This window comes from Canis aureus, chromosome 7, assembly GCF_053574225.1.
Source record: "Canis aureus isolate CA01 chromosome 7, VMU_Caureus_v.1.0, whole genome shotgun sequence".
Taxonomy (NCBI): Eukaryota; Metazoa; Chordata; class Mammalia; order Carnivora; family Canidae; genus Canis; species Canis aureus.
In genome coordinates, this window is record NC_135617.1 from 32,651,641 (window position 1) to 32,679,400 (window position 27,760).

Genomic DNA, 27,760 nt, shown 5'->3' on the forward strand with positions numbered 1-27,760 from the left:
CAGCGAGCTCCCTGCCTGGAGCCTGCTTCTCCCTCTGCCTATGTCTCTGCTTCTCTCTCTGTTTCTCATGAATAAATAAATAAAATATTTTAAAAAAATAAAATCTTAGAAAACACTTAAGTTCATTGTTTCAATTAAAGCTATAGGCTTATTTATCTTAGAAAACTTTTTTCAGATATTTAAGTAAGTTAAGCCTACATAATTTAAGAAACTGTTTAGAAGATGAGGAGTTGAAAGGGAAATATTTTTAGTTAATTTAATATGTATTCTGTCATTCTTTATTGTGGTCTTTCTTTACGTTTTTATAAAACAAAGTCTTACCTTGTGTGTATATTTTTTAAATGCATTTTTGCCTTCTAGTGACTACTCTAGTGATTATTCTGACTGGACAGCAGATGCAGGAATTAATCTGCAACCACCAAAGAAAATTCCTAAGCATAAAACCAAGAAAGCAGAAAGCAGTTCAGATGAAGAAGAAGAATCTGAAAAACAGAAGCAAAAACAGATTAAAAAGGAAAGGAAAAAAGTAAATGAAGAAAAAGATGGACAAATATCACCAAAGAAAAAGAAGCCCAAAGAAAGAAAACAAAAGGTGTTTAAAAAAAAAAAAAAAAAATCAGTTGTGTTCTATGAGAACAAAAGCACTCATTTTAGAAGTGCTGTTGATGAATATAAACGTTGTTGAGGTATACCAGCAAGTAGTAGTGAAAAAAACTCAGAAGTTACACAGTAATAAAATATACTATAACAAAACATCTAATTTACTCAAGCTTTAAATGTTTAGCATGTGAGAATATTTACTTATAGAATTACCATATCCTAAATATTGAGCATTTAGGGCACCTGGCTGGCTCAGTAAGTAGGGCATGTGAATCTTGATCTAGGGGTTGTAATTCAAGCCCCACATTGGGTTTAGAGATTACATAAAAATATAAGTATATACATACATAAATACATAAATATTGAGCATTTAATCTTATAATATGAGCAGGTGTTTTTTTTTTGTGATCTGGTAGGATTTATTCATTTGTGTATTTAAAAAAACAATGTTATAAAACATCCAGTTTATTCATCTTCTGCCCTTTACTTTTTAACCATCCTTATTAATTACTTTTGCTGAAAATAACCAAAAAGCTTAGAGAGTGCACATCACCTGGAATAAAAATGGCAGAACTTGTCATAGTTGACCAAAATATAAGTATGAATCTAAAGGAGGACACTATTGTTGTTAACAAGCTTTCATTAATTTACAGAGCATGTGAGCCATAATTAGATGGTCCTTAGGTCAATAGTAGTATTGGTTTGATTACTTCATCTTTAGTCTGTGGATAATTTGAGACAGATTAGAGAACGTAAGAAATAAATGTTACGAAAATAAGATCTGTCAGCTTTTATGGAAATGAGATTCTTTTAAAAAATAAGAGCTATTACACTTTTGCTCTGAAGTAAGTGAAATATAAGAGATGTTTTTCTATTCCCCAAGAGACTATAAATGGAAAGTATATTTGGTTAAATAAACATAAGGAAGATTTTTTTTTAACCTCTCATTTTTAGAATTAAACATAAGTTGTCAAATGTAGAATTAAATACTAGGGAATCTAAGAGGTCTTTATCTCCAGAGAGCTTTGAAAAATTTAAGAATACATCTGTTTTAAGTGTTTATTTTATCTGTTTCACTTGAGCACTTATTTGCTTCAGCTTATAATTATGAATTACTTTAATTTGGACTCCACAGCTACTATTCTTTTATCTCCTTTGCTTTTGTTTCGGAAAGATTTACCAAAGAGAATATCACACATATGCCAACATTTTTCTGTGTTGTCAGTGATGATAAAAGTAGGTTAACCCATTATTTTTTATGGTACATAGATTGGTTAAGAAAACTGACTTAGCCCTATATCTGGCTAACAAACCTTTTTTTTTCCATTAGCTCAAGACAGTTTTGATGAACTTTTAAGGTTTACAGTATTTTAAGTCCCTGTGAGAACATAACTTTGTCCCAAGAGTGCAGTTTACTTCACCTAATTCCTCGATTTGATAATTGCATACAAGCTAACACCTTGCACTTCTTCATGCAATGCCACATTTGGATCCACTGTTACTATTTGGCATATTTTAATTTCACCATTTTGTTAGAAGATTACAGTAGGATCTGTATACCACTAAATTTATGAGGGACAAACTTTAAAGATCATAAAGTGTAAGGATATTATAGACTATTTCCTTTTATTTGGTTTTAGTATCTACAGTTTGGTATTAGTCCACCAATGAATCTAATAGTAGATAGAATTTTTCTTATTCCTTAGTTGTCTTGTTACCCCAAACAAACACAGTATTTCTCTTCTTATGCATAGAAAGTAACTGAGAGATCCTGTTAATTAATATTTACTGCATATATGAAAAGATGAAGATATTTTCCATATGACTAATTATATTCAAATTAATTAAGCACAAGCAGTAAGGCAAATACAAAAAATGCTTACTAAAAAATTGAATTCTCCAGGGTCATTTGGGTGGCTCAGTCTGGTTAAGTGTCTGACTCGATTTTGGGAAGGTTGTGATCTCAGGGTGGGGAGATTGAGCCTCACGTCCAGGTCTGCAGTGGGGCAGGCATGGACCCTGTTTAAGATATTTCCTCTCCCTCTGCCTCTCCCTGCCTGCTAACTCACACTCTTTCTTAAAAAAAAAAAAAAAAAAAAAAAATCTCCAGAGATGCAGTAATCTCAATATCTGATATATGTTCATTATACTGTTAGGAACTCTAGAAACCAGGCCAATAAATTTTTTTGGATGCTAACGTTTATAAACCAATTCAATGGATAAAAAGTATAAGAATAGTTTTTTTTTTTTTTTCAAAACAGTGAGTGAAATATCACATTATCTAATATGTTTAATTACTAGATTAATTTTAAAGATGGGAATTCAGAGATCAAATAAGGACATTTTCTTAGAGTTTCAGGTAAGGCTTCCAGAATGAGCAAAATGTGAGGTAGACCTAGAAGACTTTCCATGAATAGAAATGAATCAATTTCTTGTATCTCCAAAATTTTAAAAAGTTCCAAAATATGAGGCTGAAATTTTGAGGAATATTCAATGCATTTTATCTAAGTACTAAGTGATAGAAATTTACTTTAACCCAAAATTCTAGATTTCCCAAGAATTACTGGGGACTAGTATCATTCTGAAATGGCCGTGCTGTACCGTAGTCTTAGAGTTAGAAATATGATCATTCCTGTTTCATAGTTAACTTGATTCCATTTGAGTTGTTAGCTATTTCAGTCAAGGTATTTTCTCCCTGTGAGGAGAAATATTTGCTGAAATTAACAGCCCATACTGAGGCTGGAATTAACAATTTTCAGACTTTCCTACCTTCTTTTTTTTAAGTTGAAGGAAACCTTTTTCAAATATACTTTAACTCAAAACCTTAATGTAAGAAACTGAAAATCTATGGCTCTAACTCTATCATGTAATAATGTGTGTTCAGTATGGATAAATTAACTTTTCAGATATCCTCTGACTTATCAAAGTAACATAATACAAAATTTATATTCTATGTTTTCCCCTCTGGTCTTCTCCAGCCCTTCTCTTCTCACATTGACAACTCTTTTAGTTGTTTACATCAAAACTGTAGTGTTCTCCTTAATTTCTCTTTTTCCCGCATATTCTACATCCAGTACATAAGGGGCTTTTTGTGTCTCTGTCTTCTAGCTATATTCAGCACCTGAGGATTTTTTTGGGATTTGGGTGTTTTTTGTTTTTGTTTTGTTTTGTTTGCCACTTCTGCTATCACAGTAATGTGAGCCACTATAAACTCTTAGGTTGTATTACTGCAGTAAGCCTTCTATCTGTCATCCTGCTTCCACCCTTTTATCCCTAGGTTCTGTTCTCCAAAGTATGGAGCAAGAAACTTTTTCTGGGGCCCACTACTCCGCTGTTGTAGCTTGAGAGCAGCCATACACAATATATAAATGAATGGATATGGCTGTGTTCCAATGAAATTTGACTTATAAAAGTAATGAAGCAGTGGGACTTGAACCATGGGCCATAATTTGCAAATCCCTGCTCTGAGGCATCCAGAGTGATCCTTTTAAAAGTCAGATTCTGTCATTCTTTTGACTAAAATTCTCCAGTGTACCTGTCTCACATAAAGCAAATACCAAGCCATTTACCTCTCCCTTAATCTTCAAAGAGAGTGCTCCTGATATGTTTGAATGAGAAACAAGTTGTGTTTAGCAGGAATATATACCTGCTAGTGCATACCTCTCACTATTGAGATACATATATATCTATATATGTATCTATATATATAGATAGATATATCTATATATAGATACATATATATATATATCTATATATATATATATATAATATCTCACTATTGAGATACATATATATCTATATATGTATCTATATATATAGATAGATATATCTATATATAGATACATATATATATATCTATATATCTATATATATAGATATATATATCTATATATATAGATATATAGATGTATCTATATATAGATATATCTATATATCTATATATATATAGAGAGAGAGGTAAATATGTATAAAACTTATGTTTTTTACTTTCCTTCCCAGACCTGGTTTTTTTTTTTTTTTTTTTCTGTAATTTTCCCCATATTGGTACTTGGGAACTTTATTCATCCATTTGTTTAACCAGAAACCTTTGTTTTTATATGTGTATGTGTGTGTGTGTATATATATATATACACACACACACATACACATACATAATTCATATATTGTGAACCAGGTGTGAGAAAGGGGAGAAAATATTCCTGGGCTTTGTATAAGTATAATGCCCACCTCACTGAAACAGCCTTCTGTATTATCCACTACTCAGCCCTTATGAAAATAACTTAGTTCTTAATGACAAGGCATGACTATGATTTAAAAAAAAAAGAACTTGAATAATGGCTTGGTTTATTACATGAAATATTGATAAAACTGATAGGATTTTGAGAGAGAGATTACACAGAGTTTATATTTTGGGATTTAGGAGGATATCTTATTTACCTAGTCTTGTTCTGAATGTTGTCTGTAAAGTTTGGTTTATCTTGTTCTTTTTTTATGTGGTGATTTGGGAAGATTGAATGACTATAATGCCACTTGCTGCCATCTTCCCAGAATAAGGGTTTTTAAAACACTTAATATATACTTTTGTTCAATAATCTCCTTCACCCTTTATTTAACTACCTTTATAGTTACTTTATTTTATTGAAGATTTATTTATTTGTGAGAGAGAGAAAGCACAGCAGAGAGGGGCAGGAGAGAGTCTTACGTGGACTCCATGCTGAGCATGGAGCCTGACATGGAGCTCATGATCCTGAGCTCACATCCTGAGCCAAAACCAAGAGTCGGATGCTTAACTGAATCCACCACCCAGGCGTCTCTATAGGTGTTTTAAAGGACAGATTGAGAGATGAATACTTTTGTGATAATATTACTTTATAATGTTCTAAAATCCTAGAGATTGGCTGTAGGAGAACTAACAGAAAATGGTTTGACATTAGAAGAATGGTTACCATCAACATGGATTACAGATACTATTCCCCGAAGATGTCCATTTGTGCCACAGATGGGTGATGAGGTACTTTTAAAAACAATCTTTGTTTCTTTGAAGTATATTTAAGCTTTTTAAAATAGCTCTTGAAACTGTAAAAAACAGCAGTTTCATAAAATATCTCATTTTATATGTTTATAGCTATGTATGGAAAAAGTATAATTAGGAGGAAAGCTCTAATCTTTTTTTGAGGCCACTTGCCACTTTAAATATTGCAATAGCAAAACTATATATCGGAAGAAGATAGAAATCTTATTGGCATTTTAAAAACTAGTATTTTTTTAATAAGGCTTCTATTGCCAATTTTCTTTTTCTTTCTAAAAATATATTTTTCATAGCATAAGGCGGCTTAAATATATGACATGTTAAGGGAAGAATGCAATTCAGCACTTTATTTAGTTTTATTTCATAAGTTTTCATTTAAATACAATGTTTATAATTTATTAGATCTTTTTAAAAATGTATTGGAGTCAGAAATATTTCATTTTTAAGAAAATGTGATCGGTCATCATTTTGGACTATGTGCTTATGAATTTGAAATGGAAATGTAAGACCTTAGATCAAAATTCGTAGTCCAGCATTCATGTATTATTTTATACGTAAGTGTTAAGAAACAGAGTCCTCTGGTATCCAGTAGATTGGCAGTAATAAATTAAGTATAATATGAGCTTCTTTAGCAAACCATACTAATTAGTAGTAGAAAGTAGCAAGTGACAGTTGACAGTAAAAAAAAGAAAACAAAAACAGTTTTTTTGCAAGAGTAACTAAAGAACAGCTGGAAAAAATTCTTTTAGGGCCCCTACTTAAGACTTGTAGAGACAGAACATTTCAACATTTTTGTAATTTAGTACATTGATAGAGCATGACAGATCCTTGAGCATCAAAAAGATGCTTGATTAAATTATATTTAATCTAGTCAAATTTATATTTCAAGATGACTAAATGTGTAAATCCTTATTGAATAATTTTCTTTCAAAATGTTTAAGTTGTGTTTTTAATTGTTGATGCTTAGACAAGGTCTCATTATTCAGCATTATTCCTATGAAATTTCAAACAACTCGAGTAATAGTGATATTAATAAATAGAATATAAGTATGTAGACTAATGGATATCCCAGAATGTTACCAAGAACTTAATAGCATTTGTAAAAATTTTAATAGTATTTTTTTTTTAAAAAAGCTCCTATTTTTTTATAGTGGTAAGAATACATAGTGTCAGACTACTACGTCAAGTACCAGTTCTATAGAATAATAATCAGGTGTCACTTAAATGTGAACTCCATAAAATGAGGATAAATACATGCTTTGCTCTCTTTGTAAGGATAAAAGATATATAAAAATAATTTTTCATTTCGGAGTTTACTGCATATGTACAAACCACTTGCTACCAAAATACATGAATGATAAGCTGATCGTGACTCCAAGTTACAACTTTTGTTATACAGCATTGGTCAACTTATTCTGAATCCAAAAATAAAACAGTGAAACAAAACCAAAAAACTGCTTATTTTATCTCTTGGTGTATAACCAAAGTAATGTTATTTAGAACACTTTGTTGATTACATGACATTTGGACAATTTGAGGAAAAGGAAAAAATATTAAAATATTAGAATTTCTTTTGAAAGGATATTAAATTCTCTCTTTGCAGTTTTAGCTGATATCTTGCATCTTGGATTAAAGGAAACATTCAAGTTTTAAAATTGTTACTTGACTTTTTAGGTTTACTACTTTCGGCAAGGACATGAAGCTTATGTTGAAATGGCCCGGAAAAATAAGATTTATAGTATCAATCCCAAAAAACAGCCATGGCATAAAATGGAACTACGGGTATGGTGTTTATTACTTAAAAAGTGCAGTTTTAGGTTATGTAGAAAATTGTATTGAATGTTCCTCTTTTCACTGTAAGAAACTGTCTCATGAAAGTACCTTTTTTAATTGAGGCTGTCCTGGAGAGTAAAAGCAATTAATTTTCAAAGAAACAAAAGATTGAATTTATGTACTCTGATATTTTATAAGTTGGGTACGAAGTGTCAGTATAGTAAAACTTATTAGTATTGATATCTAAGGTAAACTTCATATTTGTAAAGAAGTATTTTTAGATTTATCAGCCGGGGTTGAAAACTATGTAGAGGTCTTTGGAACTATATTGGAAAACTTTTATTTTAATAAAGTCTTCTCTTTTTTTTTTAAAGTTATAATATATATAGATATTACATATTACCTATAGATAGGATTTGTTAACTATAAAGGTATAAATTCTTCAGTATATAGGTCAGTAAATTTTTGCATGCACAGAGTAATCACTATCTAGATCATTGAAATGAAAAAATGTTATTATGTTTATCAGTTTGTTTTGTGAAGATGGTTTCATATTTTCTGTATCTTTCTCAGGAACAAGAATTGATGAAAATAGTTGGCATAAAGTATGAAGTGGGATTGCCTACCCTTTGCTGCCTTAAACTTGCTTTTCTAGATCCTGATACTGGTAAACTGACTGGCGGATCATTTACCATGAAGTAAGGACTATTAAAAGAGGCGGTGGTTTCTTATTATAGATTGTTTTTCAAGATTCAGATAAATTTGAACTTCTTTTAGATATTTTTAGGTATGTGACCTAATCAGTTTGTTTCTATTTGTAATTAGATACCACGATATGCCTGATGTTATAGATTTCCTCGTTTTGAGACAACAATTTGATGATGCAAAATACAGGCGGTGGAACATAGGTAGGTCATTTATTTAGAAGGCATACGTGTTTGTTATTTTTCTTAATCTAATAAATTTATAATTATAATTATAATTAATTATAAGTGATTTATTATTTTTAGTGATTTGGAAAAAAGATAATCAGAGAAATCTTCTTGCCATTTGTGGGAATGTTATTAGCAAAGTAAGAAGATACAGTGTCTGTTAAATACAGGTATTTAAAATACAGCTGACTCTTGAACAACACCAGGATTAGGAATGCTGATGCCCTGCATTGTCAAATCCTAAAAGATTGTTTATACCTATTTCTTTAGCTGTTTCATGTGTTGAATTAAATTTCCATTTAAAAATATAATAATTCAAACTTGAAGCAAAAGATATCTTCCAATTCAAAATGTTTAATAATTTGGACTGGTACCAAAGCTAAACTGGCATTTTTCTCTTACTGACCTAATCTGTTACAGTCTTTAAACTTGTAATCAAGACTCAAAGAAACTTTAAAAATATTAAAATTTCCAAGCATTTAGGATGCATTAATTTATGTTCACATGGATGTGCAATTCATTAGAGTATTTTTTTTTTTTTTTTAATTTTCAAACAGGGCCACTCTTTGTCATCTTGGAGTGGGATGTGGTACATATATGGCATATTTGGTTTGAAAAAGCACATCAGTTGATATGCCAATCCATCTCTCCTGCAATGCCATTGGAAGGCATTGGCATGGTGATTTGTCTTGTTTGGTCTTGGTAAACTTAGAAATTTACGTGTGTGCTCTGAAAAGAAAATTTAGAGAAATGCAAGTTATCAAAGTTAGAGACATGGGAGTTACCAAAAAGAATTTACATTCCATATAAATTCCATTACACCATATTTCTGGAAGCTTTGAAAGATGTTTCTGTCAAATAAGGGAACAAACCATGGAAGGGAAAGACATGGAATCCCTCTAGGAAACAGGAAATCCAGAACAGGAAAGAGCCAAAATGAATTCTGAATAATAGTCAATAGAAGTCTCAGGATAGCATCTGCATAGCAAGTCTAGATGACCAGTTCAGAAGAGCAAAGTCTTCAGGAAAGAAAGAAAATGGAACTGATGAATTATCTAATGTTTGACTTCATTGGAGAGTATATTGAAGAATGTTTTATAGTTTAAGCTGTTAGACTTAATTGTACATTCAAAGAAAACAAACCACACACAAAAAATGAAGCAATCATACAAAATTATAGAAGAAAGCAACTGTGTACTGTTTGGCTCCGTAGCAAACAATAAATAGTCATGATAAAAACCATACAGATTTTAAAAATACATATAATTACATAAAATTATATGGAGAGATCGATATTTAATGTCTGAAATTGGTGAGTGAAGAAATATCTGACTAATTATTATTCAGAAATCTAAGTAAATTCAAGAAGTAGTTACACAAGTTAAAGATGTTTTTCTTGGTTTTGATTATAAGCCTTTGGTACACTTTTTAAATTATTTGCATTTGTTACTGAAAATTTTATTTTTTAAGGACATCTGCTGACATAAATTGCAGAATAAATATTAATAGTCAGAGTCCAAGAATATTCCAGAAATGAGCTAAGTAAAGAAATATGGCAAGCATTAGACATATTGAAGAGATATTTCAAATGGATGTATGTTGGAATTTTCTCATCTGTATCATAGCTGCTTTTTTCTCCCTAAATTTATAGATTAATAATTTCTTCTAAAGTTAATAGTACTTAGTCTTTTATTTCTGAGGAAATCTACATCTACCTACTGATAGCCATTTAAAATGTTTAGAAATGTTTAAAGCTTACTCTGGATGGTATACTCTGTTCCCTGCTGGATTTCATTGTTAATCTTTCTATAGTATTGTTTATTTGTGGTTAGGCATACATTACCCAGTTCTTCTTCTTTAGCATAATGTCATTAGTGTATATAGGATCATAAAAAATAGCTCTTTGAAACTCATCATTATGTTTAAAGTTGTGGTAGTTTCAAGAATGCTGTTTATTAATTTTATGGTAGCTTCTCACTAAGCTCAGTGTCACTAATATGTATCTGAAGAGCGGTTAGAGACTACCTGGTAATAGATCATGTTTCCTTCTTAACATTGGCTGTTAGAATGCTTGAATCTAAATTTGGGGCCTAATGCATATCATTCAGAGTTAAATAGAACTCAACAACATGCAGTTGGGTTCTATTATCTTATTCCTGACTCCAACGTACCTTTTTGTCATTAAATTTTTTTTTAATTTTTAAATTCATTTTATGCTATATATCCCTCTAAACTTTTACATCTTTTTTGGTAAAAAATTAGAATATAAACAAATACTTTTCTCTTTATGGTTTGAAAATGAAACTCAGATGAGTTCTAAAATAACTGATTTGTTCAAAGTCACACAGATGAGTTATTTGAACTTAGGTCTTCCAGACTCTAACTATGCTTACCAGGAGAAAAATCACTCTCTACTCTGAAAGCTAAGGAAGAGGAAAAAGTGGCAGAAAGGAAGAGAGTGATACACAGTATTCATATGACACGAGGGAAGCTGAGAAGATGGTTAGTTAATTAGGGTCTTTGGGGAAAGCAGTTTTAGTGACATGATAATAGCTGAATGTAATTGTGTAAGGAAAGGAACAGGAGTGTTGTCTATTTTACAAAGATTAGTTTTTTCCTTTTTACTTGTTTTTACAGAAAAGAGAAAGTGAATGTATAAATATTACACCTTCAAGATGGTTGACATGAAGGAAGGCAGGTTGGGTGTTTTGTTTTTATTGTTTCTAGGCTAGAGTCTTGATTGTTGGAGTGACTTGCCTAAAGAAAGCAAGAAATTAAAGACAGACTATAAATACTTGTTGGGCAGAAATTATCTAAACTATTTCTTTTTTGAATGAAGACTTTGGGCATAATCCTAATGATGAACTTAAAATTCCAGATTGGTAAAAATGCTTAACATAAGAGTGAATTTCTCCTGACCCTAATCAAATGTACGAAATGGTACTGGAAACTGGTAAGTCACACTGGTGTGTTTATTAAATAACTTTTTCCCTCAATGTTGCTGATTTTATTTATTTATTTTAGAGTGTGTAGGTCACTTTTATGTGATTTTTGAAATTATACAGGTAATTTAAGTATCTTAAAGGTATGTTTTGGAAGAAAGGAGTAACAGCAGTAGCAGTACATTTCAGAGTAATGAGATGGCTTTTATTCTTGTCTAGGTGACCGTTTCAGATCAGTCATAGATGATGCTTGGTGGTTTGGAACAATTGAAAGCCAGGAACCTCTTCAGCCTGAGTACCCTGATAGTTTGTTTCAGTGCTATAACGTTTGGTAAGGGAGTGTTTGTTGTATTTTAGTTCAGCTTGAGTTGCCTTTTTTTTTTAAGGGAGGAAAGAGGAGGGATGGGGGAGAAAGAGAGAGAGAGAATCTTAAGCAGATTCCAGGCCCAGTGAGGAGCCCAAAATGGTGCTCAATCTCAAGACTCTGAGATCATGACCTGAGCTGAAATGAAGAGTTGGACTCTTAACTGACTGAACCACCCAGACACCCCCAGCTTGAATTACTTTTAATGTTTTCCTTATCTGTTAATAATGTGACAGATACTTCTTTTAAACACTTGCACTTATTTTTAAAATGTGGTTTTATAAACTTAAAACACAATATTTAGATTTTTTTAACATAGGGATTTTTCTTCCTTTAAGCTGGGACAATGGAGATACAGAAAAGATGAGTCCTTGGGATATGGAGCTTATTCCTAACAATGGTAAGTGTATATTAGGCTTTTTGTGTTACAAAATTAATTTCTTAAATAAAGAATGTGATTTGCTGACTTGCTACTGCATAGGGTTATGAATATCCTATAGAAAATATTCAGTGTTACATATTGCATACCTGTTACGGACTGGATTGTAGGTAGGAGCATAGCAGTAATAAACAAGATAAACATAATCTTAAAAAAAAAAAAAAAACATAATCTTTGTCCCACTTGGAATTTATAGTCTATCAGGAAAGATCAAAATTAGTTAACTATAGCAATATATGAAAATGTTTTGCTAATAGTTGTTTGCTCCTAGAAGTTGAACAACACTTGGAAGCAGATTTTTTTGTAACTTCAGAACACTTTAAGAGTAAAGCATAATATTAAAGAGTTGAGGCTTTTGAGTGTTACATAGGTTCATACCCTATCACTGCCATCTTCTACCTATGTCATCTTGGCAAGTTCCTTAAATCACTCAAAGCTTCAGATTTTTAGGACTTCAATCTTTGAAATTCTGTCAGCTAATACTTTACAGGGCTTCTGTGAGAATTAAATGGCATCATGTGCTTATAGTGCTTATTTTAGAGCCTGACACATGTAATAGTCTCCGTGAGTGGATAGTTTACTAATAATAATAACTGTCTTCTTGCATATGGCCTGATATATTGCTTAGGACTTAGGAGTTAGCCTTAGGCAGTAAGTAGACATCTTCATGGAACTGAGAAAAGGCCAGTGTGGCTGAAAACTGCAGATTGCATTTTCCTTCTTATCCAGTGCCCATTTTTGTTTCTATTTTATAAAAAAAATACAGCATGCACATTGGCATATTCATGAAGAAATAAAAGGATATATATTCCAGAATATTAATAATGATTATTTATGAAGGATGGGAATATAAGGACTTCAACAAATTATTTTTTACATTATTTTTTGTTTTTTGGTTTTCTATAATATATCCCTTTTCCTGTCAGGTAAGAATATAGCCTTTAATAAACAAAAAGGAAATAGATCTTGTGACATAATAGAAATAATCATTAATAATGGAGTTGCTCACTAGTTTTTATATTCTAAAAAGTCAAAAGATAACTTGGAAGAGTTAAACCGAATCAGGTAAACCTTAGAAATGAGAAAAAAGACATGCTGATATTATCTAAGATTAGTTCTTTCTAGAAGTTACCACTTTGAAAATTTAATACCAATAACATATTTTTCATCTCACTGCTAAATTAGAACTGTTTGAAACTATAAAATATCTTAAATAACTTGTAATGAGGGCAGCCTGGGTGGCTCAGCGGTTTAGTGCCGCCTTCAGGGTGTGATCCTGAAGACCTGGGATCTAGTCCCACGTCAGGCTCCCTGCATGGAGCCTGCTTCTCCCTCTGCCTGTGCCTGTGCCTCTCATGAATAAATAAAGTCTTTAAATAACTTGTAATGATGCTACATGGATTATCTTTTGATTTTTCTCTTTTTGTAAGTTTGAGGTTGTAGTCACATGGGACTACTATATATGAGAGAAATGAAGCTAGTCAGTGTTGTAATGCATGGGGTATTTCTTGAAATGAATTAGTGACATTAATATACTGTTTGTTTCCTACCTAAATATATACATTTGTGAAGGGGGTGATTTTTGTTGTTTTTGTTCTGTCTGGATACATACATGTGTGCATCAGTGGGGTTTTATTACATTGTGTGAGGAATTTTGTATACAAATAGGAGCATATTTTTCCAATATTTCTTATGAAGTCTAGTTCAGAGGAAAAGTTGGTTGGCAGATTTGTAGGTTTTATGTCACCACCACCCCCTAGTTTATGCAGAAAGCATACCATCATAATTTAAAAGCAACAAGCATATGAATCATCTGTTAGTGTTCATAATTCTCTTTGTTCAAAATAAGGCTTTGATCAAAGTATTTGTGAAAAACACCACTTTAGTTCAGTTTCACCTTGTGTATGTTTTATTAAAATAAATATGGAGATTATATCATGAAATGATTTAGAAAACTTTTAATTTGCATCATTTATAGAAATACTTTGTCCCATATCTGAAACTGATAGTAGAGCAAGTTGTCAGGTATAATTTTGTAGAAGTAATTATATGCTCATCTAGAGAATTATTAATAAAATTAGTGTTTTAGAAAATGTTACTGACCCTTGAAACATACTTTTCTTTAATGAAAATACAGAACATACTTAACCAAATCTTTACAAAATCACACTTTAGTTTTTCTGACAACATCAACTATACTTTCTAGAGATAACCTAAATATTAGCAAAAATCGCGTATATTCACTAAATCTGCTTTTCTGTGTATTTCAGCTGTATTTCCTGAAGAACTGGGTACTAGTGTTCCTTTAACTGATGTTGAATGCAGATCATTGATCTATAAACCTCTTGATGGAGAATGGGGTTCCAATCCCAGGGATGAAGAATGTGAAAGAATTGTTGCAGGAATAAATCAGTTGATGACACTAGGTAAATAATAACACAGGAATACAGAAGAAGCTGGCAGAAAGCAAAAGAAAGGAGAAATGTTATTCAAATAAAAAAAAAAAATTTCCATAATATCATGTCCATAGTTTTCAAACATTTTTAAGTGGAATTTTTTTTTTTTTTTAAATGAGATCTTACTTAGGACTTGGGTATCTAGAACAGTTAAAGATGGGGTTGCTCTAGTTGAATTTTAGAGTGAGGGCTCCCAGAAATGCCAGGGGTACCTGTGAAAAATCTGGATCCTCCGGAACCTATTTTGAAATCCCTCAACATATATATAAGCTGACATGATGTGAATTGGGAGGGGAGGGTTAAAAGCTGAATTACAATTATATGGATAGCTGTATCAGTTCTCCTCTTAACTTTATGAATGTTTATACAAGGGAATACTTGGGAGGGAAGAGAATACTGAACTGCTTTGTCTCATTTAAAAAAAAAAAAAAGAAAAAAAGAAAAAAAACAATGACCACAAAACTTTTGGCTGTCTGAATCATGGGTTTCCAAAACAACGGTCTAGTGTGGTGGTTTTTAGCAACCCTCTACAGTAAGGAATCAATCGTCAAAGAGGGAAAAATTATCATGAATAAGAAGTGGACACTGGAGACACATATTGGATGATATTTCATCTGAAGTCTTTGACATGGCAACACTTTAAATAGTATCATAAATAGAATCTTAAATACTGTTTGTGAATGAGCAAAAAATGGAGAGTGATCTTTGCCAGGTTTTAGATTTTTACCATTTTACTGTGTGCCATTTGGTCAGTGACATTGAGTCAAAGACTTCTGGATCTTTTTCTTCTTCTGAGTACTTGCCTGATACTTCAAAGAATTAAGCTGTTAAGTAAAATAAGATTGTAACTTTTGAGAAAGGTTACATTTGAATGGAATGTGTTAATAGTGTTGCTGACAGAATGTCAAAAACCTAGATTCAGGAATGGCCAGGTTTTAAGTGTAGAAATGTATGTTACTTAGTAGGTCAGATTTATATATTATCTGTCATTTCTCTTCTTCTAAGGAATCTGAATAACAAACATCCCAAGAATTTTGCGGTGTAAATGTACACATTGGAAGCAGTAAACTAGCTAAATTGTATTTTCTGTGAAAAGACCATGGCAATCTAATGGTTATGTGGATCAGAATTGGTCTTAAGCAGAATTATCTGAAGTATTTTAAACAAAAAATAAACATAAACTATTTTTTTATTCTAGATATTGCATCAGCATTTGTGGCCCCTGTGGATCTACAAGCCTATCCCATGTATTGCACTGTAGTGGCATATCCTACGGATTTAAGTACAATTAAACAAAGGCTGGAAAACAGGTTTTACAGGTTAGAACCCATTTGCTATAGCCACTACCAAAAGAGAAATAAATGATCCTTGAACATTTCTTGAACTTTAATGTGTGTATAAATCACCTGAGGATTTCTTTTTTTTAATACATTCTCTGGTTCAGTAATTTTTGTAGGATTTGAGGGAACTAACAAGTTCCCTGGATGCTGATGCTGCTGGCCTGTAGGCTTGAAACACTATTCAGAGTTTTTTCTTGTTACTAATACAAGTTGGTGCTCACTGTCTTTATATGTAATTTATAAGGCAAGCCAGAGTATCTCATTTTCTCCTACACATCACATTGAAATATTTGTTCATGAATTTTTTTCATAGAATAATATTAAAAAGTTGTATATTTTTCCTTATTTTGCTTATATTTAACTTATAAGTACTTGAAATTAGAAAAATTCAGGATATTTTTCATAGTTGTTTAGCTTGAAATACAGAGTTAGAAAAGACCTAATTTTAATTAATTTGCATCTTCTTCTAGTTAACAATTTTAGTAAACATTCAGTTCTAATCTTGGGCAGGCATTGTAGTTTTATTGCCTGGAATGTCTTTACAGAAAAGTGAATTTAAGTCTGTACTTTTCATGTAATGAAATCATACTTCCCAGGTTTTATGACTTTTGCTTAGAAGACTAACACTTATTTATGTATTTATCTATTTATTAGACAGCAAAGGTGCAAGTGGTAGAGAGGGATAGAGAGAATCTGAGGCAGATTCCAAACCTAGTGGGGAGCCCAACTCCAGGGCTCTGTCTTACAACCCTGAGATCATGACCTAAGCTGAAACCTAGAAGTTGGACACTTAACCAACTGAGCCACGTAGGCACCTCACAACATTTTAATTTAAATGCATTAAAAAATTCATTTTTGTAGCTAGTTTTGTATTAATGCAGTTCTTTACATTATATCATTCATTTTAACTTAGGGAAATTTTTATTCATATTTTGTATTTTTTAATATAAAGAGTGCCTTTGGTGTTTTAATTAAGTTATAATTCTAATTTGATACTTTGTGTATCTCGCACGGAAAACACCATTTATTATTCCGTAACTTACTGAAGCAGTGGTTCTCAACAAAAGCATTACTGATATTTGAGGCTGGAAAACTCTTCATTGTGAGGGGCTGTCCTTGCCTCTAGCCATGAGGTGCCAATAGCAGCTCCTATTGTAAAAAAGACAGATGTCTTTAAACGTCGCCAAATACGAGGTAAAATTACTCACCCAGAATCACTAAGAGCCACTGGAATAAAGGAAACTAAAATGTTATATTTCAGGTTCTAAAGATTTTTTTGATCTTGGTTAGGTGTTTCTGCTCTTGCTTTATTGATATTTGTCAAAAGCATAGAGATGAGAAAATCACTATGTTCTGTGCCTCCCAGCCATCTTACCTTCATAGTATACTTCTTTACATTTATTTCAATAGAACCACGTTAGAAATTTAAAAGAAAATGGAAAATTAGCTGCATCCTTCCTTTTCCCCAGACCCCTAAATTGCTAAGCCATAGGAATTGGACTTAGTGCCTCAGAGATGCAACAAGGTAGGGGAAAGTAATGAGAAAGTTGTTAATACACAGTAATTGTTGGACTGCAGCTACCAAGATAAGCTTCTGACATCTCCCACTATTGTTGTAAATGTACTTTCTCATAGAAATACTGTTCAGCATGGTTAACTGTTAAGATGTATGATATTTCAGGGTACTTTACAGCTTAAACAGGCTTTTTTGGATTTGCTTAGCTTAGTAGCCAATTTAAGAAAAAACCTGAGAACACAATCCTTACATAAATTAGAAACTGCTTATTTTCGAAGTTGATAATAAAGACTCAAATTATGTTCTTATTTAATGAAACGAGGTCTTCATATGCTTTTTCACTATTTGAAGCTTTTTTGTTTTTCCTTTACTCATTGGCTTCAGATTTCTTGCCGTTTGTGATTTTCCTCTCTGATACTTTGGGTTCAGTCTCTTGTTATACTGCTACTATCAATTTACCCTGCTTGACTTTAATCTAAAACCTTATTTTACACAGTTTTCTATGGAGTGCCCTGACGATGCTTGTTGATTCTATTATTAGAATAAATAAAACTTGTGATGCTATTTGAAATCATAGAACTTTCTGTATACTTCCATATCCATAATTGTATATATTTTTTAAATTACAATTGTTGTATTTCTTTTTACACATCAATATCAGTAATATTTTCTGAGTATTTTCTTCCTTGTTATTTAAAGTGGGACCACATAGTGAATGATACTCTAGAAGTCACTCCAGAAGTTTGTCTTTACTTTCATAAAGATGGCACTGTTAATAATCTAGTGTGTCTAATCTAGTTTGTCATTTTCTATGCAAATACACAATGTTGCTACTCTTCTATTTCTTCTAACACAAATGAGGTTCTATATTTTCTTAAATTTTAAGTTGTGAGTTTTGTGATTGGATAAGACTACAGTCGAAAGAATGCCTGGTTTTAAATTGTGCACAAATATTTCTAAATATAATGAGGTTAAGACTAAATGTTTTGTTTGTTTAAGGCGGGTTTCTTCCCTAATGTGGGAAGTTCGATACATAGAGCATAATACACGGACGTTTAATGAGCCTGGAAGCCCTATTGTGAAATCTGCTAAGTTTGTGACTGATCTTCTTCTACATTTTATAAAGTGAGTTTTTTCCATACTTATTTATTGTATTGTATTTTATTGTATTTTAATTATTGTAATACTGTATCTCATTATTTTAAGATGTAAAATGCAATTATTTATATATGTAATGTCACATGCTGTGCTGTAAACTAGTTCCATTCAATATAGAAAGCATATAATTTAGTTCATTGGTTAATATTAATTAGGAAATCACAAAAGTTGTGTTACACTTGTATTCTGCAGTTAATATTTTAAAAATGGATCCTTCTTTAAATCCAACTTTGGACAATAATATTAAGGGTTTTACCTGTTATGTTTTACCTAAAACAATTCTTCTAAGCCGAATAATAATCATACAGGTAGGAGATACCACTATCGAATTAACAGTTAAGGAAGCTGTTTTGGAGGTTTACATGTTTAATTTTTGCAGTGAGTGAGTGTCTTCCATCTAAGAATTTTTCATCTTAACATTATATTGCCCCTGACAATATACTACAGCTATTTAAGGGAGCAGCACTTTTATTTTTCATCTTAGGAATTTTATATAGCCATAGAATGAATTGAGCTTTCTAAACGAAAACCAGAGGAATGACTCCTGTTTTATATAAAATGCTACTCTTGAGTTCATATTAAGGTTATATATATTGGTTAATTTTTTCCGGTAAAGAGGAAAGAATATATTTTATAATTTAAATTTAAATACTCAGCTGCTATCAGCTTTCATTTTCACATGAAGGGATTATTGAAGCTTTTTAAAAAACACCTCCAGCTTCATTCTCATTACTCAGAATAATCATAGGGCCCCTTTTTGTAGTATTAGAGGGTTTTTTTGTTAAGGAATATAGGTAGTTTTAATATAAGAAAATACCAAAGAAAAGGAGTACAGTGAATATTATTTCCTACCCTCCCCCTGATTCTCCAAAGAAACCTTCCAAATGGTTTGGGGGGGCTATTTCTACTATACTTGAGCTGCTTCTCCCTCATAAAATTGGTAATTAAGAATTAGTTATCCTTGGAAGATAGATTGTTCATATAACTTAGTTATAGTGGCTTATAATATTTTAACTATAAAGTTTATAGTGTATAATTTTGTATTATATGTATATATGTTTCTTTTTCCAAAAAGAAGGCATTAATAGTATCCCATGATACATAAATACATGCTTTAGTGAAATAACTAGTCTATAAAATTGTATTTCTTTCAAATGTTATTTTGAAATACCTTATAAGAATAAGTTAATATTTAAAGCATTTATATTATATATATCTAAAAATAAATCCCTGGCATTTCTTAAATTTGTTTATACATTTTTAGCTGACAGTAATTTTCAGATGTTAGGTAGATCTTGAAATTTTGATTATTCTGTTTTCTTAATGGAGTTATTTCATCAAATTTCAAGCAATAGAATACATAATGAGGTGATGTGAGACATACTTGAGGTAGAAAGAAATGCATATTTACCCTCTTAATATAATTTCATAGATAATTTTTTCCTTATATTCTAGTTACTTCAAGTTTAACAAGAGAGTCTATATGAAAGTTTAGATGAGAATTACTTCTAGCTTATGACAATGTGGTTTTAGGTACAGAGGAGAAGTGTGTTAGGATGTTATGGACACGGTAGATATTGATATATTTAGGAGAAGTTAGATGAAAAGAAAGCCATTCTAGGGATAAGGAGTGGCATGAGGTAGGAAATTAAAGTGTTCTTAAGGGAATTAAGCAGTTTAAATCAGGTGAAGTAGAGAGTACCTGAGCAGAAGTAATAGGGATACAATGCTATAAACACAAGTTTGAGCCAGATCATGGAAGGCCTTGAATGCATTTCTAATCTTAATTGATAGAGAAGAGACAAAACCATAAATAGATTGATTGCTACAGCTAACCAACTAAGAGGTGATGAGAGTTTAATTTATGGAAATGGAAAAGAGGCAGAGGCCAAGAGATTTTAAGATAGAATCTCAGAATTTGGCCAGTAATTGGTTTATAATGAGGCAAGGAAAGGAAGAGTGGAAAAGCATGCATTACTATGAGAATAAAAATGCTGTTAAAAATAGGAGAGGAAGAGGGTCTGGGGAATGAAAATTAGATTTGGACAGGTGAAATTTTAGATGATGGTAGGAATCTCAGAAGACTCCAACAAATTATAGGAATTTAGAATTCATTTACAGGGATAAACTACAGATATATAAGATTATCAGGGTAAAAGCTATAGTGACAAGGGAAAATGACTAACAGACAAAATTTTAGGGAATAACTAAACATTTAAAAGTGAAAGGAAGAAGGGATTAGAAGACAAGACCTATATTAGCTTTCCCTTGTATACTAAGGAATGAAAGAAGGTGTCCCCCACACACCAGTGACATGAGCAAAGACTGGGAGGTGAGAATTGGGTTTCATGCAATGAAATAGTCCAAATTGGAAGCTTCTTCTAGAGTAGGGGGCAGGGGGCAGATGGGTGGATATAAAGTTTTGGGAGTCAACCAATGAAGAAAACCTTCAGCTTCAAGCTTTATCTTAAAATCCGGTTTTGGTAACATTTAAAGGGGGAAAAAAATCTCATGACTCTAATCTTGTATACTGACATTTCTTTGTTATTTAGGGATCAGACTTGTTACAACTTAATTCCACTGTACAATTCAATGAAGAAGAAAGTTTTGTCTGACTCTGAGGTATTTCATGTTTCCTATTTCATCATTCAGACTACATTGGTTTTTTTTCTATACATAAAAATTTGCATATAGTAGTTTTCAGATAAATGCTGTTATGAAAACTGTTTTTGGCTAATGCTATAGTTTAAAGAAAGTGGTCCAGAATTTTCTTGTTATAGTTATTAAAAACATTGTGGGGGACTTTCTACTGAGTCAGTAAAATGTTCCAGCATATACATCATGGGTTTTTCAAAGTGTAAAGGTAATAACTGGTATATAAACAGCTGTGATAGACTCTTTAATAAAGAGCATAATGAAATTTAGAATGTTTAATGACTCTGATAAATTCTTACCTCAAAGGAAGAAGAGAAAGATGCTGATGTGCCAGGAACTTCTACCCGAAAAAGAAAGGTAAGATACTGTTTTAGCAAAAGTACTTTGTATGAGTTAAAAAGTATTAAAAGCATTTTTTTAAGTCTTAGTATTTTTAAGACAGAGCAAGTATTAACTTCCAAATCCGTTTTCATCACAATATGGTTTTCAGAACTAGGTAAATGATATTTGCTATGATTTGAATTCCTGTTTATTACCTAATTATATGAGATTGCATTAAAAATAAAATTTTACCTATAAATGTTATTTTATTAATATATTTGAAAATTTCATTTTAGGACCATCAACCTAGAAGAAGATTACGTAATCGAGCTCAATCTTATGATATTCAAGCATGGAAGAAACAGTGTCAAGAATTGTTAAATCTCATATTTCAATGTGAAGATTCTGAGCCTTTCCGCCAGCCAGTAGATCTCCTTGAATATCCAGTATGTATTTTTGGAAATATTTTCTTTGCTTGTCAGTTTGCTATATATCTCACACATGATAATTAGCCATTTAAGTTGTTATAATGATTATTGTTTATTTCTTCATTATTAAATACATGTTTGCCTCTATTTAGTTATATGGAGCATCTAACTCAAGTAGTGTGGTATTTAAAAAGAACCCCAAACTGATATTGAGCAGCCCTGGTGGCTCAGCGGTTTAGTGCTGCCTTCAGCCCAGGATGTGATCCTGGAGACCCGGGATAGAGTCCCATGTCGGGTTCCCAGCATGGAGCCTGTTTCTCCCTCTGCTTGTGTCTCTGCCTCTCTCTCTCTGTCTCTCTCTCTGATGAATGAATAAATAAAATCTTTAAAAATAAAAAATAAATAAAAAGAACCCCAAACTAAGACTCCGCAAAGAATTGGGTTATAGCTCCAGCTATCCCTTTCACCAGTTGTATAACTTTGAGCAAGTCATTTAGTTTTTTCATCTAAAATTTTTTTTTATAATTTTCTTCCCCACACTAACTCTAAGAATTTATTATGGCAGTTACTTAGGAAACAAGAATAATACCTACCGAACCTTCCCTACAGGGTTATGGATGGAATGAGAATACAGTAAAATAGTTTTTAAACTATAGCAGTATATACGATTGCAAAGTAGCATTATTATATTTATGGAATTCATGGTAGGAAGATTGAGTAAACCGGATTTGAGTATTTACTTTTGCATTTACTCTTAGCAATCTAAATATTGCTTAAAGTGACTTTTTTTATTCCTTTATTCAGTTATTAAAGGTTGTGCAGTTTAGATAACCATGGTATCATATGAAAATAAAAATGAAATATAAGAGATCATGACCCAGATATGATATCCTCTGAATTCACTATCTGTTTTTTATGTATGTGTTGTAATTTGCAATGATGAAAATAGAGCAATTTCGTCAATAGATATATATCATAAAGTGCCTTTTTTTTTTCATTTAAAAATCAAGAAATGTGAAATCTTGAATGTAAAAGATAAGTTTTTAAGTCCAGCAATGTGATAAACTGGGCTAATTTGAGCACTATGCTCCAGAAAACTCATAGAAGAATTGAGCTAATACTATATAGTACTCTGGTTTTCAATTCTCTTTGGTTTTGGAACCTCTGGATTTCCCTTTGTTTCTTGTGAATCAAGCAATGTATTTTAGAAAATGTTACAATTTATCTAGTACTTCCAGGTATTTTTATATTCCTATACTTTTCCACAGAAAAGAAGAGCTAGATAAAAGCTTTAATGGGTGCATCTCATGACTACCTAAATAAAATCTTCAATCAAAAAAAAAAAAAAAAAGCTTTAATGTTTGATTCTAGAGGCACAAATATAACACTGTTTATAGGCAAGAGACAGAAAAAGCCATGTGAAGAAGAAAATTGGAACTGAGATCCCACCAGGACTGTTGAAAGACTTCACCCTCAATGAAAACACTAGTATCATTCCCTCCATGAGGAAAAATACTTCTCTGGTGCTCCAGTGTCAGGAGAGAAATCTCCCTAAGCCCACACTGTGCAAGAATTTAAAGCCCAAATTTACACTACCCTTGTATGTAGGAATTCATCAGAGGTAGAAACAAACAGTCCCTAACCACAGGTTTGTTAACGATAAAGGAAATCGCAAAGTATATGAGGGAGTGATTCATCATCTATACAACAGAAGCAACAAATGGAATATTAACACTCTCTCCCTCAAAACTTGACATAATAGATTATTTCTGAAAAACTGTATCAAATCTAAAACACCAATGACTTATTTAAAGCACCTCCAAGAAAGAAGAAATCAATTAAACTTCGACTTATCATTTTGGTTTAAGAGCTAAATAGAGGGATAAGAATCATAAGGAAAAAAAGACCTTACTTAAGGGTCAGGGGGAGAAATGAGGTGGGTATTTTTTTAAAAACTTAATAGAATTCTGAAAATAAAATGTAAAACCATTGAAATTAAACCTTCAGAAAGATTAGCAGATGTGATAGATGAAAAAAATTCAGAACATAACTTACAGGAATTTCAGCGAGAGAGAGTAGACAGAATGGGAGAGGGGTAATATTTGAGGAGTTAATGGCTGTAGATTTTCTAAGGTTGATTAACATTTGACAAAGCATGACTCCTGACCAGGATATATATGAAAAAAATCTTTACCTAGAATAATAGCAAAAAATCAAAACTCTGAGGACACAAGAAAAATGGTAAAGCAGCCACACAAAAAATATGAGTGAGACCTATTTTCATGACTTTGCATAGTTATGCATCTAGAATCTAAACATTAAGGCTTATATCTATCTCTTCCTTTCTAGGGAAAAGTCCAGAATACAAAATTATCTGCTTATATATATGCCATACATATATATATACACACATACACATATATATTCAATATCCAAGTAATTATAGTTCCTGTCAAAGTGGTTAGTTACCTTAAGAGTCAAGGTTTCAGTCTTTGGAATATCTTTTTTTTTTTAAAGGCCATTTACATGATTTCATTCCACAGGAAAATATGAAATCACAATTTTCACTTTATGTTTACCCTTTATATTACACTATCTTTTTTAAATTTTTATTTTAATTACAATTAACATAGAGTGTGGTATTAGTTTCAAGTATATAATATAGTGATTCAGCACTTCATACATCACCCTGTGCTCATCACAAGTGTATTCCTAATCCCTTCTGGTAACCATTAGTTTTCTATAATTAAAAGTCTGTTTCTTACATTGTCTATGTCTTTCTCTTATTTTTTCCCCATTATTTATTTATTTTGTTTCTGAAATTCTGCACACGAATGAAATCATATAGTATTGGTCTTACTGTGACTGATTTATTTTGCTTAACATTATACTCTAGCTCTATTCATGTATTGCAAATGGAAGTATTCATTCTTTTGTATGGATGAGTAATGGTCCGTGTGTGTACCATTCCTCAATAATGCTGCTGTAAGCATATGGGTATATGTATCTTTTTGAATTAGTGGTCTTGTATTCTTTGGGTAAATACCTAGTAGTGTAGTGTATAGTATTGGGTAAATACCTAGTAGTGTAGTGTATAGTATTGGATCATAGGGTGCTTCTAATTTTTAGCTTTTTGGGGAACCTTTGTAATGTTTTCTATAAATGCACCAGCTTGTATTCCCACCAACAATGCATGAGTGTCCCTTTTTCTCTACATCCTCACCACCTATTGTTTTTTGCGTTATTGCCATTCTGACAAGTGTGAGATGATATCTCATTGAAGTTTTGATTTGCATTTTCCTGATCGTAAATGATGAACATCTTTTCATGTATCTGTTGGCCATCCGTATGTCTTCTTTAGAGACATGTATGCTCATGTTTTCTTCCCATTTTTAATTGGATTATTTGTTTTGTGGGTGTTGAGTTTTAGAAATTCTTTATGTACTTTGGATACTAACCGTTTATTGGATGTCATTTGCAAGTAACTTCTCCCATGCCGTAGGTTGCCTTTAGTTTTATTGATTGTTTCCTTCACTGTGCAGAAGCTTTTTATTTTGATGTAGTCCCAGTAGTTTATTTTTGCTTTTGTGTCTCTTGCCTCAGAAGACATATCTAGAAAAATGTTGTCATAGTCGATGGCAAAGAGATTACTGCCTATGTTCTTTTCTAGGATTTTTATGGTTTCGGGTCTCCTATTTAGGTCTTTAATCCATTTTGAATTTAATTTTGTGTTGACACTAGTATATTTTGCTGATTTTGTATGTATTATAAATACCTGAGCAATCATTAAAAAAATTTTAATAGGGAGTTACAGTCATAAACAATACATAATCAAATAAAGCCTATTCAAGTGACCCACAGGAAAATTGAGGAAAAAAAGTAAAAACAGAACAACAGAGAACAATGAATGAAGTAACAAATGTAACTGAAATCATGCAGTGTGTTTTTTGGCCACAATGGAATCAAACCAGAAATAAAGAAAAGTAGCAGGAAAATCTCTAATCCCTTGATTGATAACTAAATAAATATGTTTCTCAATAATCTGTGGGATCAAAGAAGTCTTTCAGGAAATAAATTGAACTAATAAATAACAGTGAATACAAAATACCAAATTTATGGGATGAAGCTAAAACTATGCAAGGAAATTTACAGTACTAAATAGTACATCAGAAGAGAAAAGATCTCATATCAGTAATCTATGCTCTCTCCTCAAGAACCTAGAAAAATAAAAATAAACTACTGTGAGCAGAAGACAGGAAATAAAAAAGCAGAAATGAATGAAACTGAAAACAGAAAAACAATAGCAAAAATCCATAAAACCTAAAGCTGGTTCTTTGAAAAGATCTACGAAAGTGGTAAAGCTCCATTAAGATTCACAAAGCTAAAAAAAGACACAAATTGCTAATATCAGGAATGCAATTTGGGATATCATTACAAAACCTATAGATACCAAAAGGATAATAAAGGAATACTACAGACAACTTTATGCATACAGATTTGACCTCTTGCGTGAAACGGACCAATTCTCCAAGTGCAAACTACTTTGTACTTTACCAATTCTCAATAGTACAAGCTATTACAGCTCACCCAGTATGAGATAGATCATTTGAATAGCCCTATAACCAGTAAGGAAATTTAATTTGTAATTAAAAGCTTTCAAAAAAGAAATCTCTTAAGTCCAGATGTCTTTACTGGATAATTGTACCAAATATTTAAAGAATTAACACAAATTCTACATAGTCTCTTCCACAAGATAGATAAGAGACTACTTTTCCACTCATTCTATGAAACTAGTATTACCCTGATATTAAAACTGGACAAAAAAAGTATAAAAGAAAATGCAAATATTCTTAATAAAATATCAGCAAATAGAATTCAACAATATATAAAAATTATTTTATACCATGACAAACTGGGTTTTTTTCCAGGGATGAAAGGCTCATTCAGTATTCAAAAATTAGTCAGTGTACTTTGTCATATCAAAAGAGAGAAATTACATGATCAGATCAGTTAATGCATTTGAAAAGGCATTTGACAAAATGCAATACCCATTTGTTCTAAGAATGTACATGTTGGCTATGATACAGTCAGCATTGCCACAGGAGGAAATAAGTATGGGGCTTAGAAGGAAATTTATTGTGCTCACAAGTCCCAGAATGTTGTCATTGAATGACAGAGCCACAAAGGAAGCATCAGGCTTTGGTTCAGTGGCAGAAGATGGGAGTAAGGGAGATGCTTAAACAGAGCCTTTATTGGGATTTCTATGAGAAAGGCAAGGCAGAGCAGGGTAAATACTTTAGGACTGGCTAGTTGGAATAATTTCAGTGGGCTTTAGGGCATAGAAGTGGTCTCAGGATGTCTGGCACTTGGCCTTAGGACAAGTCAGGGCAGAGGAAATACTGGCTTGGTGGGTATTAGATAAAGAGATAATTGGTTTACATATGAAAGTTGTGTCCTTAGTGCCGCCCTTTGCTATCTGTAAGAATTGGTTGGTCCTAAGAGGGGCAGTCTCTCCTCAGGTCTGTAAGGAACCCAAAAAATGTCAGGGCATCAGGAATACAGAAAATAAGAAAATATAATTAATGTAATTAGCCCTATGATGATGGAAAGATGCCAAATACTGTAAGAAATAATGTAAGAAAATAACACCATTAACGATAAAAGAAAAAAAAACTTCAGGAAACTAGGAATAAAGGGGAACTTTGAAAGCTTGATAAAGAAGGTCTTTTTCAAAACCTACAGCTAAGTCATGTTTAATCATTAAAAAAAATTTCCCCCCTAATACTAGGAACGAGGCAAAGATGCCT

General features: G+C 31.9%; 1 protein-coding gene and 1 long non-coding RNA gene across 6 annotated transcripts in view; one reads left to right on the plus strand and one right to left on the minus strand.

The window, feature by feature from the left end:
- PHIP (PHIP subunit of CUL4-Ring ligase complex) overlaps window positions 1–27,760 on the plus strand; it is a 131,862-nt gene that overhangs the window by 90,486 nt on the left and 13,616 nt on the right. For all 5 annotated transcript variants that reach the window (XM_077903303.1, XM_077903301.1, XM_077903299.1 and 2 more), the window contains 13 exons: window positions 361–592; window positions 5,492–5,611; window positions 7,304–7,411; window positions 7,976–8,100; window positions 8,228–8,310; window positions 11,496–11,607; window positions 11,979–12,040; window positions 14,350–14,505; window positions 15,734–15,854; window positions 18,391–18,516; window positions 21,102–21,171; window positions 21,511–21,561; window positions 21,822–21,971. In XM_077903303.1, the coding sequence (XP_077759429.1) occupies window positions 361–592; window positions 5,492–5,611; window positions 7,304–7,411; window positions 7,976–8,100; window positions 8,228–8,310; window positions 11,496–11,607; window positions 11,979–12,040; window positions 14,350–14,505; window positions 15,734–15,854; window positions 18,391–18,516; window positions 21,102–21,171; window positions 21,511–21,561; window positions 21,822–21,971 (1,516 nt within the window). The remainder of the gene's footprint in view (window positions 1–360; window positions 593–5,491; window positions 5,612–7,303; window positions 7,412–7,975; window positions 8,101–8,227; window positions 8,311–11,495; window positions 11,608–11,978; window positions 12,041–14,349; window positions 14,506–15,733; window positions 15,855–18,390; window positions 18,517–21,101; window positions 21,172–21,510; window positions 21,562–21,821; window positions 21,972–27,760) is intronic.
- The window catches only part of LOC144317233 (uncharacterized), a 42,125-nt gene continuing 28,347 nt past the window's right edge, over window positions 13,983–27,760 (minus strand). The window contains exons 3-4 of the long non-coding RNA XR_013383181.1: window positions 16,919–17,024; window positions 13,983–14,535 (exon numbers count right to left, since the gene is read on the minus strand). This is a non-coding gene — a long non-coding RNA (uncharacterized LOC144317233). The remainder of the gene's footprint in view (window positions 14,536–16,918; window positions 17,025–27,760) is intronic.